Below are 17,491 nucleotides of genomic sequence, written 5' to 3' on the forward strand. Positions count from 1 at the left end.
GTTATGCAACTGCCAGACGTCCTCATGCAAGTCAGCCTCCGGTGCCGCCTCATCTCAAAAAGATTATCACCATAGAAAAGAAAACAACAAAATAAACATGGACACCATCAGGTAAGTAGAGCTGGACAATTCACATGTGGGACCGCGGCTACGAGAGGTGGAACTGTGAGTTTCTGAAAGTACTGGGTGTGGTATAAGAAGGCTAAATTCCTTAGATTGTAGTGATTCCCCCAAAACGCATCCCCTTTACATTATGTAACCTTCAGGCATAGTATTAAGGAACGGGACCACCACTATCTCTAGTGGGTATAGGCCAGTTCTAGAAAATATCTGTTTTATAACAAACAAGGTAATTTTTAATACTGAAATCAGGCAATAAGCGTTATGCAACTACCAAATGCCTGGTGTTCAAGTCGCCTCCGGTGCTGCGTTATCTCAAAAAGATTAACAGCACAGAAAAGAAAACAACAAAATAAACATAAACACCATCAGGTAAGTAGAGGTGGACAATTCACATGTGGGACCGCGGCTACGAGAGGTGGAACTGTGAGAGTTTCTGAAAGTACTGGGTGTGGTATAAGAAGAAGGCTAAATTCCTTAGATTGTAGTGATTCCCCCAAAGCGCATCCCCTTTACATTATGTAACCTTCGGGCATAGTATTAAGGAACGGGACCACCACTATCTCTAGTGGGTATAGGCCAGTTCTAGAAAATATCTGTTTTATAACAAACAAGGTAATTTTTAATACTGAAATCAGGCAAGAAGCGTTATGCAACTACCAAATGCCTGGTGTTCAAGTCGCCTCCGGTGCTGCGTCATCTCAAAAAGATTAACAGCACAGAAAAGAAAACAACAAAACAAACATGAACACCACTGGGTAGACATCAGGTAAGTAGAGGTGGACAATTCACATCTGGGACTGCGGCTACGAGAGGTGGAACTGTGAGAGATTCTCAAAGTACTGGGTGTGGTATAAGAAGGCTAAATTCCTTAAATTGTAGTGATTCCCCCAAAGCGCATCCCCTTTACATTATGTAACCTTCGGGCATAATACTAAGGAACGGGACCACCACTATCTCTAGTGGGTTTAGGTCAGTTCCAGAAAATATCTGTTTTATAACAAACAAGGTAATTTGTGATACTGAAAAGGGGCAAGAAGCGTTATGCAACTACCAGACACCCGGTGTTCAAGTCAACCTCCGGTGCTGCGTCATCTCAAAAAGATTATTACCATAGAAAAGAAAGCAACAAAATAAGCATAAACACAACTGGGACATACATCAGGTAAGTAGAGGTGGACAATTCACATCTGGGACCGAGGCTACGAGAGGTGGAACTGTGAGAGTTTCTGAAAGTACTGGGTGTGGTATAAGAAGGCTAAATTCCTTAGATTGTAGTGATTCCCCCAAAGCGCATCCCCTTTACATTATGTAACCTTCGGGCATAATACTAAGGAATGGGTCCACCACTATCTTTGGTGGGTGGAGGTCAGTTCCAGAAAATATCTGTTTTATAATAAACAAGGTAATTTGTAATACTGAAACGGGGCAAGAAGCGTTATGGAACTACCAGACGCCCGCTGTTCAAGTTACCCTCCAGTGCCACCTCATCCCAAAAAGTTATCACCATACAAAAATAGCAAAACAAACATAAAAACGACCAGAATAAACATCAGGAAGGGAGAACCGGGCAATTCACATCCATGACCAAGTCTAGGAGAGAAGGATCTGCAGAAGTGAGAGCTTTATGGAGGTACTGGTATAGTGTAACCCTGGATTGGTATATAGGTTTGGCTGAACCAACTAATGCCTTGGCTACATTACGAGATGTATATGATTATATGCTGACAATCCTGAACCGGACTAGTACAAGGGAGGGGGTCATCGCATTTTAGGACCCTCTCACTACAATCTCAGTGCCCACCATGATTTGATTTTCCATAGGATGAGCAGGAAGAAGAGGAGGCCTTTAACCAGAAACATGCCCTTCAAAAAGCCAAGGAGGTCAGCCCTATGTCTGCACCTAATGCATCATCTGTTGAGTGAGTTAGTTATAAACTGCATATGTTGTTTGTCATGTCACCTTTTAATATTGTGCATAATGATTTCACTGCATACTTGTATTTTTTCTAATATGCAAATCTCCTCTGTACCCTCCACACTATAATTAAAAAGTGGTTACCGAGAACATCCATTCGACCCACCAGAAGTGTAACTGAAAGCTCCTATGCCCCATTATAGTATGATACCTGTATGAGAGTCCCCATTTACCATGTGCCATTTATAATGTTGGTATCTTCTTTTGTGTCCAAGAGGACTTTAAGATTATTCATGCAGGACTCTTACCCTGACCTTCCCCTTAGCTCCTCCTGCAGCTTACTAGAAACCTTTTTAAGACCTTTAAAGGGGATTTGTCACCCGGTTTTTGCTATCCCCATCTGAGATCCGCTGCAGATCAAGCAGAGCTTGAAATACTGAGCCCTTTATAACCCTGCCCACTCCTGAATGGCAGATTTTTGTATAAAGGCTGCCAATCAGTGGTGGGGGCGAGGTTATAAAGAGCCTATTAATATGGAGGACTACCTGGCAGCATATTTACTAGTCCTCGAGTGATAATTTGCTGTAGATAAAATAGTGATTTTATAAAGACTACAACAATTATCCCAGTGGGAGACACATCACTGGAATCAGGGTCTCTGTCTCTACATTATGCTGCTCTCAGATTAGGTGACAAAAACCTTGGGACTGATTCCCTTTAAAACATCTCTATATACAGGGTGGGCCATTTATATAGATACACCTGGGTGGGCCATTTATAAAGTTGGATCCAAAATGGCCGACTTCAAAATGGCCATCATGGTCACCACCCATCTTGAAACGTTTTCCCCTCCCATATACTAATGGGCCACAAACAGGAAGTTGATGTCACCAACCATTCCCATTTTGTTTAGGTGTATTCATATAAATGGCCCACCCTGTATATGATTCAGGGTCTTATTACTTGCACTTTTTGAAGGTTGTCATCTGCTCCATGACCTAGAAAAATTATAATATCTATATTTTCAGTACTTTAAGGCTTTGTCACCAGGTCAAAAGTGATCAGTTTTTGCTCTTATTTTGTTTTCACTTCTTCCTCGTTGATTCCGTTTTTTTGTTTTTCTGAAATCCACCATATGGTTCTAGAGATTATGAAAGGGGTGTGGCTCACAGGATCCTCGGGGGCGTGCCTTTATTACTTTTAGACACATCCTTTTAGGGAAGACCATAAAAATTAGCACTAAATAAAAAGGGCCATATCACTTTAATAATAAGGCGGATGTAAAAAATAACAAAGGACAGTAGAGGGAATAAAATAAGTGCAAAAACTGGCCACTGTGGAACTGACGACCGGTCCCCTTCATTGTGGCAGTCACCAATCTGCACTTCAGCGTCAAGAGACGTAACCTTAGCACATCTCCAGTTACATAGCTGCATTTACTAATTAATGTAAATTCTTCTTCATGAGATTTTTTCGTGAAAGTTTTCAAATATGTTTATCTACTAATTGTCACTTAGTTGACCATTTGTCCGAGCTTTTTACCATGCAAAAACTGTCAGGTATAACAAAAATAATATTGTTAAAAAATCAGTTTCTACTGAACATGCTTGTATACTGTCTGGTTTATAAAACACAGTTTCAAATACAATATTCTGAGATCATGAAGGGGAATCCCTCGTGAAAAAAGTCAGGATGTGTACTGGGCGTGGGTCCTCATACTTGGACTGCTTCTTTAAAGTAAATTGCCACGCCCCAGTGCACTTCCAGCCTCTTTTGCATATATTTTTTTCAGTAGCTTCCTTGTGACTGGCTCATCAGATCTTTACAAAAAATGTAGAATTTTATTGGGGGGACATTATTATTGTTATTTATTTATATAGCACCATTGATTCCACGCTGTTCTGTACATGAGGAGGGGTTACATATAAATTACAGATATCATTTACAGTAAACAAACTAACAATGACAGACTGGTACAGAGGGGCGAGGACCCTGCCCTTGCGGGCTTACATTCTACAGGATGGTGGGGAAGGAGACAATAGGTTGAGGGTTGCAAGAGCTCCGGTGTTGGTGAGGCAGTAGCTTCGATAGTGATGAGGCGACAGCGGTGTCAGTGCAGGCTGTAGGCTTTCCTGAAGGGATGGGTTTTCAGGTTCCGTCTGAAGGATCCGAATGTGGATGATAGTCGGACGTGTTGGGGCAAAGAATTCCAGAGGATGGGGGATATTCGGGAAAAGTCTTGGAGGCGGTTGGATGAGGAGCGAATAAGTGTGGAGGAGAGAAGGAGGTCTTGGGAGGACCGAAGATCACGTGAGGGAAGATATCGGGAGATTAGTTCAGAGATACAGTACATGGAGGAGACAGGTTATGGATGGCTTTGAAGGTCAGTATTAGTAATTTGAACTGAATACGCTGAGGGAATGGGAGCCAGTGAAGAGATTTGCAGAGGGGGGAAGCAGAGGAGTAGCGAGGAGAAAGATGAATTAGTCGGGCAGCAGAGTTAAGAATGTACTGGAGAGGTGCGAGGGTGTTAGCAGGGAGGCCGCAGAAAAGGATGTTGCAGTAGTCAAGGCGGGAGATGATCAGGGCGTGCACAAGCATTTTAGTAGATTGACGGTTGAGGAAAGGACGGATTCTGGAGATATTTTTGAGCTGGAGGCGACAGGAGGTGGAAAGAGCGTGGATGTGCGGTTTGAAGGACAGGGCAGAGTCGAAGGTTACTCCGAGGCAGCAGACTTCCGGTGTGGGGGAAAGCATGATGTCATTGATTGCGATAGATGGGTCAGGTAAGGAAGATCTATGGGATGGAGGAAAGATGATGAGTTCAGATTTGTCCACATTGAGTTTGAGGAAGCGAGAGGAGAAGAAGGAGGATATGGCTGATAGGCACTCTGGGATTCTGGACAGCAGAGCGGTGACGTCTGGGCCAGAGAGGTAGATCTGAGTGTCATCAGCATAGAAGTGGTACTGGAATCCATGGGACTTTATGAGTTGTCCAAAGCCAAGTGTATAGATTGAGAAGAGTAGGGGTCCTAGAACAGAGCCTTGGGGGACTCCAACAGAGAGAGGGTGGGATGAGGAGGTAGTATGGGAGTGGGAGACTCTGAATGTGTGGTTGGAAAGGTATGAGGAGATCCAGGATAGGGCGAGGTCTTTGATGCCAAAGGAGGAGAGGATCTGTAGTAAGAGGCAGTGGTCAACCGTGTCGAAGGCAGAGGACAGGTCTAGAAGGAGGAGTACAGAGTATTGTCCATTAGCTTTCGCGGTAAGTAGGTCGTTAGTGATTTTGGTCATGAAATGTATACATACACATAGTTATACAGCTACTTCAATATGTCATAAATTGCTGATTGGTAATTTTTGAAAGGGTTCTTCAAGACTTTCGAAAATTGCCATGGTAAAGAGATCGTTCAAAAGCAACACAATAAATTTTTCTCTGTCTATCCAGTCCTCTGCTGCATCAGAGATCTCTGCCTGAAGGAATCAGTCATCTGACCCTGCAGAAAAACTATGGCCTCAGTGGTCAGTTGATGAGATTTCATTACTTATTGTCTTGACCTAGTTCACTGGCATGGCGATGTATTGGATTATTAGAGAGAACCTGCCATCAGGATTGGATGCCCCTAATTAATGGCGAGGTTGTAAATTCTCAAATTTGTGATAGAAATCAGTTTTGCTGTTTTTGTGAAATCCATAGTTGAAATTGTCTGCTTAAGAGTTGTAAGTGCAGTGGACGGGCGCTGCACTTACAGCTCTCCTGCTTCTCTCCCTCTTTATTGCCCACCTACCTGCTTCTTATCGCTTACTGATAGGTCACCGAAACATGAGTTATTGATCAGTCAGAGAAATGAGTCTGGCAATAAGCGGGAAATAGGGAGATAGGAGAGCTGTAAGTGCAGCGCTCGCCCACTGCACTTGCAACTCATAACCATAACATTTCATCTATGAATTTCTCTAAAACTACTAAGCGGATATCTACAAGAAAGCTGAGGATTTTCTCAGCATTAAAGTGCACTTTTTTTTTTTAGAAAAAGTTGTAGCTTTTATTGTTTCCTTACACTCTCATGTAAGGAAGATGTTATTAGAGAGGAAGCAGCCATGCTTTTCTAACCTTAAACAGACCCCTTTATAAAATATAAATATTTACTGATCCGTAATGTATTTTTTACATTTTATGGTAAATTAGTAAATTCACAGAATGTTACAGTATGTTTATTGCCAAAATAATTGCATGCATTTTTAATTAAAAGCATATCCCCAGTGAATGGACTTGATGAGGATTTTTTAGGCTTTCCCTAATGCAGCGAGTAGTTGCAGGAACCTCATGAAATGGTTCATTCACAATCATGAGTCATATAATGACATAGCGCCTTATCAGTAACATCAGTAATTACCAGTGTGACAGCATGTATTACCTACGGATTAGGACGATAACACAATGTTTGCATGAAATCTCAACTAACCAGTAATTGGAAACATGTGAAACCCTGAAATCAAATACTAAAATTATCCTCATACCCTACATATTAGTCGAGCCTTTTATAACATTTTGTCCAAATATAAAAAACTACTATAATTAGTAGGAACAGGCCGATATGGTAACATACAGTATGCATAGTCAGACAGTATAAGAATAAGTTGCATTGTAATAGGTCTTAATTGGACAAAATCTGACACTAGGGTTATCCTGCTTGATATGAGGGCAGCATAAAATAGTGACAGAGTCCCTGGATGTATTACTGGTCACTTAGTGGGTGTCTTGTAGTCGTTTTGTTAGCCGCAGGGAGAGCTCTGCTGTATCGTCCTATTCGAAAGCTCTAGATCCCCCTATCCTCTTGTGGCTTCTTGACAACTTTCTCGCTAAACTTCATTAAAGGGAACCTGTCACCTCCAAAATTGAAGGTGAGCTAGGCCCACCAGCATCAGGGGCTTATCTCCAGCATTCTGTAATGCTGTAGATAAGCCCCCGATGTATCCTGAAAGATGAGAAAAGAGGTTAGATTATACTCACCCAGGGGCGGTCCCGATCTAATGGGTGTCGTGGTCCAGTCTGGGGCCTCCCATCTTCTTACGATGACATCTTCTTCTGGTCTTCACGCTGCGGCTCCGGCATACTTTGTCTGCCCTTTTGAGGGCAGGGCAAAGTACTGCAGTGCACAGGTGCTGGGCCTCTCTGACCTTTCCCGGCACCTGTGCACTGCAGTACTTTGCTCTGCCCTCAACAGGGCAGACAAAGTGTGCCTGCAACGGAGCCGCAGCGTGAAGACAAGAAGAGGACGTGATCGTAAGAAGATGGGAGGCCCTGGACCGCGACACCCATCGGATTGGGACTGCCCCTGGGTGAGTATAATCTAACCTCTTTTCTCATCTTTCAGGATACATAGGGGGCTTATCTACAGCATTACAGAATGCTGTAGATAAGCCTCTGATGCTGGTGGGCTTAGCTCATCTTCGATTTTGGGGGTGACAGGTTCCCTTTAAGGGAGAAAGATTAATCATGACATAGAAGACAACACTTGCCACCCAGAGACTGATGAGGGTGATTTTATGGCAAATACATTCAGCAAGTGATCCAGCAATTTAATTGGGTTGTCTGTCACTACTTTATGATATACATGCCAACTTTTCCAATGTTTCTAAACTTTTATTTGCATAACGATACCCATTTATACCCTATTCCTACAAATGCTTCATCAAATACTTTGACCCCTGACAAAGCATTTGGGAAATGCACATCAGGTGTTTGGTGGGCGAGCCGCTTACTATTTTTTTACTACTGTTGCTTGTACCCTTTTTGACCCTCTTTGAAGGAAATCATTTTTATGAAACCTTCTATGCCCTGTTCCTACAAATACTTTGACCCCTGACAAAGCAATTTGCGAAATGCTCATCAGCTGTTTGGTGGGTGAGCCACTTGATATTTTTTTTCTACTGTTGCTTGTATCCTTTTTGACCATCTTTTGAGCAAATCATTCTTTGGGTACTCCAATTTATATCAGTCTATTCAGTCTATATATTATGTATGCTTGATTTTTTATATATTTACTAATCATCATTATATTCTTTTGGGCATATACATAATTTTTTATATACTGTCTTATTGTTTTGACTGATGCCATTTTGCTATTGGTGTTTCCCTGCTGGCTCACCCATCAATATATCTCTGTGCCTATTGTGTTGGATATATTAATGTTTTTTCAATTAACTAATAAAAGCTAATTTGTACCATTTTGCAACTACTTTGGTTCTCTGTACATTTTTGGTCATTTTTGGTTTTACCCTCAGATCCAGCAGCATAAATCTTTTGACCGATTTTATTTCATTTTATCCTCGTTTATGTATTCATGTCTGGTATTGTACCTCTGATCTATGTACTTGAATGAGGATAAGCTGCAGACACAACCCATAGTCAAGAGTGGTGATGTTACTGGAAAAAGAATGAATAAGAGAGGAGTTATCTCAGGAATTGTTTGATGTGTAACTTAATGTATTCTTCATTCCCTTGTTTTTCTCTGACTAGTAATGAACGTAGAAAATGGCATACGATGTCTATTTGGGAGCAACGCACAAGTCAACTAAGGCGGCACATACAGATGTCCAGTCAGGAAGCTCTTCAGAACGAGGAGCTGGCCGCTCTGAACCCTCATTCTAGTATATATCGTAAGACTAAAGCATTGGAAGATTCAGCGGTAGAAAAAGTAGACGGGCAAGAGGAAAAATTGGGAGTAAATCCTAGCGAGACTCAGATGAATGGTGATGAGAGCCCTTCTCACAGAAATCTTAGGGAGCACTGGCGACAGAAATCCAAGCATGGAAATGCTGATAATTCCGAACAGAACGGTACAACTCCTGAAGATGCAATGAGGAGGAGGCAGAGCCAGAGAAGAAGCCGTCATAAAAAAGTTAGAACTGAGGGTCGCGAAACGTCCAGTACACCTAACAGCACGAGGGACAGCCAGGAAAATATGGGGGATGCAAAAATACACACGGAGGAAAAAAGCAATGGGGAAGCAAAAGAAGTGCAAGGATCTGAAGAGGATCCACCCAAGAGCTGCTTAAGACACTGTGATGAGAGGTACTAGAGTTACTTTACTTATTTTTTCCAATTTAGTGGTCAATGGTTGTTGAACTCTCAAATGTTCCTCCATTATATGTGGTGTTGATACTCATCGTATCTGCCTTAATATGAGGTGACTTATGAAGTGTAACTGCAGTTTTTAAAAACTTTTGACATAAGTTTCGATCTGTGGAGTTTAAGGGGTGAGATCCTCATTTATCACTAGAATTGCCCTCCTGAAGATGGACATCATACATTTTTCATTTAGCCCATTTTCAGTATTCTCTGCTCAGCAACGTTTCTGGCAACCACTGTGCAGAGAAATACAACACAGTCCCATTCAGACCACCGATCAAAAACTTACAGCATATACCTAATGATATTCCATAACAATATTAGCTGGAGATACCACCTTACTAAATAAACACTGGCCTTGCTTCTTGCAGGACATATTTTATGTGTAATCCAAAACCTACTGATACCAGATGCACAATACATATCACTTTCACTGTTTTCACCAATTCTTATATTGTGAATTGTGAATGTGAAATCTTGAAATGGAGATTAAAGATGCTGACACTATAAATTAAGATATTTACTAGACACCCATATGAAGCATAATGCAGGAGTGATAAGGGCTCCTTCTGAGAATGTGGGTACACAACTTCAAAAGGATATCCCCATGTTATCTAGAGGCTAGCCCACTGTCATCAGGAGGCTAGCCCAGTATTGTCAGGAGACTTTCTAAATGTTGTCAGGAGGATAGCCTGGTGTTGTCTGGAGTATAGTCCTTTGTTGTCAGGAAGATAGCCCAGTGTTGTCAAGAGGATAGCCCAGTTTTGTCAGGAGGATAGCCCAGTGTTGTCGGGAGAATATCCCAGTGTTGTCAAGAGCCTAGCCTAGTGTTGTCAAAAGGATAGCCCAGTGTTGTCAGCAGAGTAGCTCAGTGTTGTCTGGAGCATAGTCCAGTGTTGTCAGGAATATAGCCCAGTATTGTCTGGAGAATATCCCATCGTTTTCAAAAGGATAGTCCAGTGTTGTCAAAAGGATAGCCCAGTTTTGTCAGTAGGATAGTCCATTGTTGTCAAGAGAATAGCCCACTGTTGTCTAGAGGATCACCCAGAATTGTCTGGTGAGTAGCCCAGTGTTGTCAAGAGGTTAGCCCAGTGTTGTCTGGAGGATAGGCCAGAATTGTCTGGAGAATAGCCCAGTGTTGTCAAGAGGATAGCCCAGTGTTGTTTGGAGAATATTTCAGTGTTGGAAAGAACTCTTGAAAAAGACTGGGGAATGATTATAGCTGTGGCACATGGCAACTCTGAGGTCTGAAGGGACTGTACATTGGGTATATTTATGGACATCCTAAAAATGCTCTTACTTTTAAGGTTGTCCACTTTTGGAGACATCTTTTCTTTTGTACGTAAATGCATGCATTGAGGTCATAAAATCAATTTTGCAATTGTGTTTCATTAAAAATTTAGCAGTTCAGTGATTTTCTGGTTCAGTGGGCAGTCCTGTCAGTGACTGATAGCTTTGTTTGTATGAGTGTGCATACAGAGATAGCTGTCAGTCACTGATAGGACTGCCCACTGGACCAAAAAATCCAGGAAGAGAAAACTTTTTAATAAAGAAGACGCAGGTTATATTGAATCTTTTCTCACAAAACTATATATCAATCTACTCAGCTCCCATGGCTATATATCATGGTTCCTGCAGACTGGACTTCATTTTCATGGTGGCTGGTTCCCTTTAAAGGGTTTTTCTTGGACTGTTAAATTAATATTAGATTTGTGGGGCTTTCACTCTCTCTACCCGAGCCTTTAAACTGGTTAATGGGGCTGCCGTTATTTGGCGAGCACCATCTCTCCTACGTAATTACCAGAAATGACTCCATACTTTTCATAGTGGCCGTGCCTGGTATTACATTCAGGTCCAGTTAGTTGAGTGAAATGCAGTGAGCTATAATACCAGGCACTGCCTCTTTAAAAAGTATTTAGTTGTGGTAAAATGGCAATCGCTTGGTATCAGACTCCCACTGATATCATGTTGATTGTTTATCCTTAGCAATTTACCGTAAGTTAATTAAACACAATAGTGACTCCCAAGTGTTATACAGAATCTCTAATATTTATAAGAAGGTATTTAAAATACACTGAAATATCACGAGGTCACCATATGTGCAGAGAATATAGTGAAAACCACTAACAAGAACCAAAAGATCGTGCTCCAACCATAATCACAACTAGAACTGCCAAAACAGGGAATGCTTTAAAATATATGTATTTTTTTAGTGCCAATATAAAACCATTAAAATACGGTATACAAAAAATAAATTCCATACAAATATGTATATACATAATATTTTATATATGCACGTATCAATAATGTATTACAAAATCAAATTTTACATATGGCAGGTCAAACTATATTATATATTTTATACCCCTGAGGACTAAAGAAGTATCATAAAAAAAATCATATATTGTACATAAAAAAAAGTGCTTAAGCTGAAAAATTCTATATAATATAATGTGTATGTAGTGTGCCTATAACCATACTAGGTCAGGTGCAAAATAGAATCAAAATATCAGTAAGAAAGTGCATAGTGTGCATAAGAATAAAGTGCTATGAGAAGGTACTATATGCAGATACTATCAAAAAGTCACTTACTTGTAAAGACGGGGGAGTTATATTTCAGGACCGCCAAGCACTTGATGCCGTGCATCCCGACGCGCGTTTCTGAATCAAAATTCCTTCATCAGAGGGTGTGACCCCCTGATGAAGGAATTTTGATTCCGAAACGTGCGTTGGGATCAAAATTCCTTAGTCAGGGGGTGTGACCCCCTGATGAAGGAATTTTGATTCCGAAACGCGCGTCAGGATGCACGGCATCAAGTGCTTGGCGGTCCTAAAATATAACTCCCCCATCTTAATAAGTAAGTGACTTTTTGATAGTATCTGCATATAGTACCTTCACATAGCACTTTATTCTTATGCACACTATGCCCTTTCTTACGATATTTTGATTCTATTTTGCACCTGACCTAGTATGGTTATAGGCACACTACATACACATTATATTATATAGAATTTTTCAGCTTAAGCACTTTTTTTGATATGTACAATATATGATTTTTTTATGATACTTCTTTAGTCCTCAGGGGTATAATATAGAATATAGTTTGACCTGCCATATGTAAAATTTTATTTTGTAATACATTATTGATATGTGCACATATAAAATATTATGTAAATACATATTTGTATGGAATTTATTTTCCGTATATTTTAATGGTTTTATATTGTCACTAAATAATATACATATATTTTAAAACATTCCCTGTTTTGGCAGTTCTGATTATGGTTGGAGCACGATCTTTTAATCCCTAGCAATTTAGTAGTCCCTAAAAACTCTTTTCAGTAGTGCCACCATTTTTCCTTCTTCTTCACTTACTGCTTTTGGCTGCCTTGGAATTACCTAGCTAAATGCACTTACCTAACCCTTTGCATTACCTAGATGCACTCTTCAATGATCATGTCTGTCCATCACATCACCTTCTTTCAGCCATCAGTATTCTCACCATTATTTTCTCTTTTTGCTACTTCACGCCATTTTCTTGGTGTGGAAGAAATGACAGGACAGTGGGATGTGAGGGCACTGGTCCCAACACTGCTCCTTTTCAGGATCTGAGCCATGGGAAGAATGGCAGTCTGCCGGACATGGATTGCAGCGAGCAGGCCTTACTGGGCAGTCTGCGAAGTCAGGAGGAAAGTCCCAATCCAACCAGCTGTAGCTTGGCTGATGTATCTAGCAGTACTGAGAGAATTACAGAGAGCACAGTGATCACCATACCAGACGCGGGGATGCCTTCCGACTGCACCGTGGTACAGAGTGAGGAATCGTCTAGCTGTCTGTGTCGTCCTATTACATTTGTACTCCTTTGACTGATAACTATAGTCTTTGCTGATCTGTCTGCATTCAACATGGCCTCCAACATATTCACTATTGTTCTTCTTGCTACAGTGAATGAAGGAAGAGATGGAGAAGTTTCTCTTGTGTCTCAAGATCAAGAAAAGGATGACGAGGAACCTGAGGATGGAGAAGCGAGGGCAATGAAAAGAAAAGAAAAACTTTTAGAGTCCCCCAAAGTCATTGTACCCTACAGTTCAATGCTTATCTTCAGCTCTACCAACCCGTATGTATTTTACATTTGCAACTTCTTCATTAGACAGTCTAGGGAGGCAAGGTTTTTCCTTATGTAGATAGCCTGCTGGTGTATGGTGTCTTATAAGCCAGAAAAGGTTCTGTGGGAAAAAGGCTTTTAGATAGGCTCTCTTACAGAAGAAAGAATCTCTCTGATGACGAGGTGTGGTCCAATGGGGGTCTCTGGTTTTGATCCGGTGCCTCCTCTCTTAGTTTTTCTTCTCTGCTTCATGTGGATGACGTATCCTATGTCAACCATACAATGTCCTCCATCGTGCTCCTGCGCAGGCTCACTTCGATCTGGTCTGCTGAAGGCAGATCAAAATACTAATAATATTGTTGCTTTCACCTTTCCCCGCACATGTACTTTGCTCTGCCCTCAGCATGGCAGAGAGAAGAGAGCTTGGTCAGGAGAGTGATAGAGGGCACTGTGAAGATGGCATAGGATGCGTCATCCACATGAAGCAAGAAGGAGGACGGCAATTGCAAGGAGATAGGAGTGGCTGGATCAAGATTAGAGATGCCCATCAGACAGAATCGAGCCATCTGTGAGTATAAGGGTATGTTTCCACCGGGCGTATAGCTTGAGATTTTGCTGTGGATTGGACGCTGCGTACAGCCAATCTGCAGCGTCCAGATGTTACAGCATAGTGCAGGGGATTTTATGATATCCCATCTCCACTATGCGTACAGACACACAGGCTGTAGACCTGCGTAACCGGACATGTGACGCGTCTTTCCAGACTGCAGCATGTCTATATATCTTGCAGAGACGCTCCGTCTCCACAAGATAAATAACACAGTCTGTGTACAGGATGCAGTGATTCCGCCTGTGTTCAATGAACAGATACGGAATCACTGCGCGTAGAGAAGGGGGCAGCGCTTTGGGCGGAGCTTGTTATCCACTGCGTCCAAAGCGCTGCCAGTATGCCACGTGGACACATAGCCTAATAAAAGCTATTTTTTAAGCATTGCAGAGCAGATTTCAGACTTATATACTGCATACTAGAATATTGTAACAGAGGGTCAACAGTTGCTGGCCCTACTTTATATGGGGAAAACCTGGTGACAGGTTCCCTTTAATATTGCACCGGTAATGGAATTATTACATGGGCAACAGTAAGGAAATCCTGAAAACATGATTTGTTGGTGGCTCTTGAGGACTGGATTTGGGGAACACCAATCTATGGGAATGAATGTTTTTTCTTATGGAGAGAGACAGCTGGCGTAGAGAGTGATATAGATAAGGCAATGCTCCATGGGAAAAGGGTCTTTAAATTATCTCTCCTCCAAAAGAAAGAATGCTATTTGTCTATTGCTGCCTACCCTATTAGTCAATATCTGACCCTTTAACAAGCTTTGCAACCTGACTAAAGCTATAAGCCATATCAGTGTCTCTTCCAAATGGAAATAAACCCATCTTGAAAAGTTTTCCCTTCCCAAATACTAATGTCCTACAAACAGGAAGTTGATGTCACCAACTATTCCCATTTTATTTAGGTGTATCCATATACATGGCCCACCCTGTACAAAAACGTTGGAGGCATTGACATGCTGCAGATTGGAAACTGCTTGAAATCTGCAAGGAAAAATAATCAGCATGTGCAAGACTTCAGGAATCTCATTGACTCGTGCTAGGAAATCCTTTTTGTGACAAAACTGTCCAGTAAAAATAAGACAAAAATGCAGCACATACCCTCTCAAAATACCACTCAAAAACTCTATTTGGAGATCCTTTGTGTACTGACAGATATTTCCAAAAATCCAAATCAGTTTTCTAATTTCCAAATACCTATTTGTATCTTTAGGATAAGAAAAGTGTGTCATTATATTGTGAACTTGCGATATTTTGAGATGTGCATCTTACTTGTGATCGCGGCGAGCAGTATCGCTTTAGCAGCTGAAGACCCCGTATTGACCAACTCTGATCACAACAAGGTAGGTCATTTTATAGGAGATCCGTGTCTCTCTGTTCAGCCCTGGATATTTCAGCTTTCTTCATGTTTTCTGTTATTTTCCTGCAGGTTCTTCGTTACTTTGATTATGTTTTCACTGGAGTCTTCACCTTTGAGATGGTCATTAAAGTAAGAAACTTACAAGTTCTTTCACATTTATGGCAGTCAACTTATACATGTAAAAAAAAATACCAACAATCATCTACACACCAAAGATATTCACAGTTAGAAATCAGGTCAGGAAATGCTGTTCTAAATTTGCAAGAGCCACTTTTCGCAACTCCCAGTTTTTTTTTTTTACCAAAGCTAAACTTTTACTATTAACTCATATTTCATGAGCTACAAAAGAATAATAATTCTTAATAGACAAAAATGTATCAGGAATTTCAAGACACAAGGAAACATATTTAGGTATTTTCTGTTCCTAAGGCATTGCGTTAGTGGGTGTCCTCTAACGGAATCCGTTACATGGCGAAATTGGCGCAATTAACGCTATGTAACGGATCCGTTAGCGCACCCATTGACTGCAATGTGCTAATGGATCGCTAACGCATCGCTAACGTATGCCTTTTTCGGCATGCGTCTGCGATGTGCCGTTAGTTTCGGACGGACCTCGAACGCTGCTTGCAGCGTTCAGGGTCCGTTCTTCGCTAGCGCAGATCGGGCATCTGCACTAGCGGGATTGCCAAACGCAATCCCTTTTTGGACATTGCATTAGCGCAATCCGTTAGCGTATCCGCTAAACGGATTGCACTAACGCAATGTGAACCTAGCCTTATATAGTGCCAAAATATTCTAAAATGCTAATGCTTTAGTAGTCAAATTAATTCAGAACTTTAAAGAAAAACAAAAACTTTTTTGGGTCAAAAATTTTCAGAATTTTTTTTGTGTAATGTCTGTTCATTTTTTAATTTTTCTGTTGATTGACTATTTTCCATCAGTAACCAATATGAGGGCTTGTTTATTGCTTTTGAGGCATTTTTGCCTGACATGCAGACATTTTTTATTGATTTCATTCTGGAGTAAATATTAAGTTTTGATAACTTTTTATTGCATTTTTTAATATAAAAAAATCTAAATGGCATGACACACGAGCCGCTTATCTTTTCTTCTTTGAATAAACAGTCTGTTAGGACTGGCGGAACGCACCAAGAGAGATGATAAAGATGCGTTCGCAGTCCGGGGTCCACCGTGCAGGTGAAACCTGCTGCTAGGAAATGACAGACTATATGGCGGTATCCAAAAGTATACACGCGTGGGTTAAACCTCACCCAGCGTGAAGAAAGCGATCCTGTTGCGTCACAGGACCGCGGTACCGCACATAGAGCGCGAGCAAGTGGTCAGCGAACTAAACCCCAACAGGGATTGTAGTCCGATTAGACCCTTGCTGGCACTACACCGCTACTGGGTGTGAAAGGAAATATATAATTATAGCACCGAAGTGCGAACTGTGCCGTGCTGGCAGGTACCACTAAGCACCCAGACGTGGGTCAGGAAGCGCACACTGGCGCGTGGCACCGCACTGGCGGTCACAGCAATAGACGCTGATACGTGTGTGACACGTTGAGTGATTAGTCGGGCGCTAGATAGCAGCCATACACCATACACGAACAGTCATACAATAGGGTAGGGGTATTTAATGAACGACTTGCACTCACAACAAACACACGTATTCAATTGTACACTAGCGCATGGCCGTGCGGTCATGCGCAGTTTATATAGTTGCAGGACAGGAAGTGGCCACAGAAACTTTGCCCTTCCAAGACCTGCCAAGAGGACCAATAGAATGCGCTGCAGAGTCTGAGCACATGACCCTCGATCTCCAACGGGAGATCTTGCCCTGGGCATGCTCAGTGTGCGCAGACAAGGACTTAGTCCCAGAGAAGTCCACTCGCTGCTGACCAGCACTGACTTTAATGGCAGGAGCTGAAGAAGCAGCAGTAACTCTCTGAACAGAGTGAGACCGAGCAAGACGCTGGGACCGACGTCTCTGCTGAGCAGGCTCCACTGCGGCTGGATAGGAATGGGGGACCGCAGCGGAGACGGCTCGAGATTCCCCCTGTGCAGAAGCGGGAACTCGAGACCTAACATTACCCCCCCTCCTAGGGCCCCCCCCCCTCCTTGGGCCTCGCTACGCTCGAAGGCAGCAATGAGCTGTGGGGCCCGAATGTTTTCAGCAGGCTCCCATGACCTGTTCTCTGGACCATAACCCTTCCAATCCACCAGATAGAACTTTTTGC

At 41.9% G+C, this 17,491-nt stretch overlaps 1 protein-coding gene across 1 annotated transcript in view; it reads left to right on the forward strand.

The window, feature by feature from the left end:
- The window catches only part of CACNA1E (calcium voltage-gated channel subunit alpha1 E), a 782,868-nt gene that overhangs the window by 681,810 nt on the left and 83,567 nt on the right, over positions 1–17,491 (forward strand). Inside the window, exons 20-25 of the mRNA XM_069737731.1 lie at positions 1,945–2,042; positions 8,559–9,113; positions 12,722–12,984; positions 13,117–13,288; positions 15,105–15,234; positions 15,321–15,380. Coding sequence (XP_069593832.1) covers positions 1,945–2,042; positions 8,559–9,113; positions 12,722–12,984; positions 13,117–13,288; positions 15,105–15,234; positions 15,321–15,380 — 1,278 coding nt within the window. The remainder of the gene's footprint in view (positions 1–1,944; positions 2,043–8,558; positions 9,114–12,721; positions 12,985–13,116; positions 13,289–15,104; positions 15,235–15,320; positions 15,381–17,491) is intronic.

Source organism: Ranitomeya imitator, chromosome 8 (assembly GCF_032444005.1).
Source record: "Ranitomeya imitator isolate aRanImi1 chromosome 8, aRanImi1.pri, whole genome shotgun sequence".
In the NCBI taxonomy this organism is placed as follows: domain Eukaryota; kingdom Metazoa; phylum Chordata; class Amphibia; order Anura; family Dendrobatidae; genus Ranitomeya; species Ranitomeya imitator.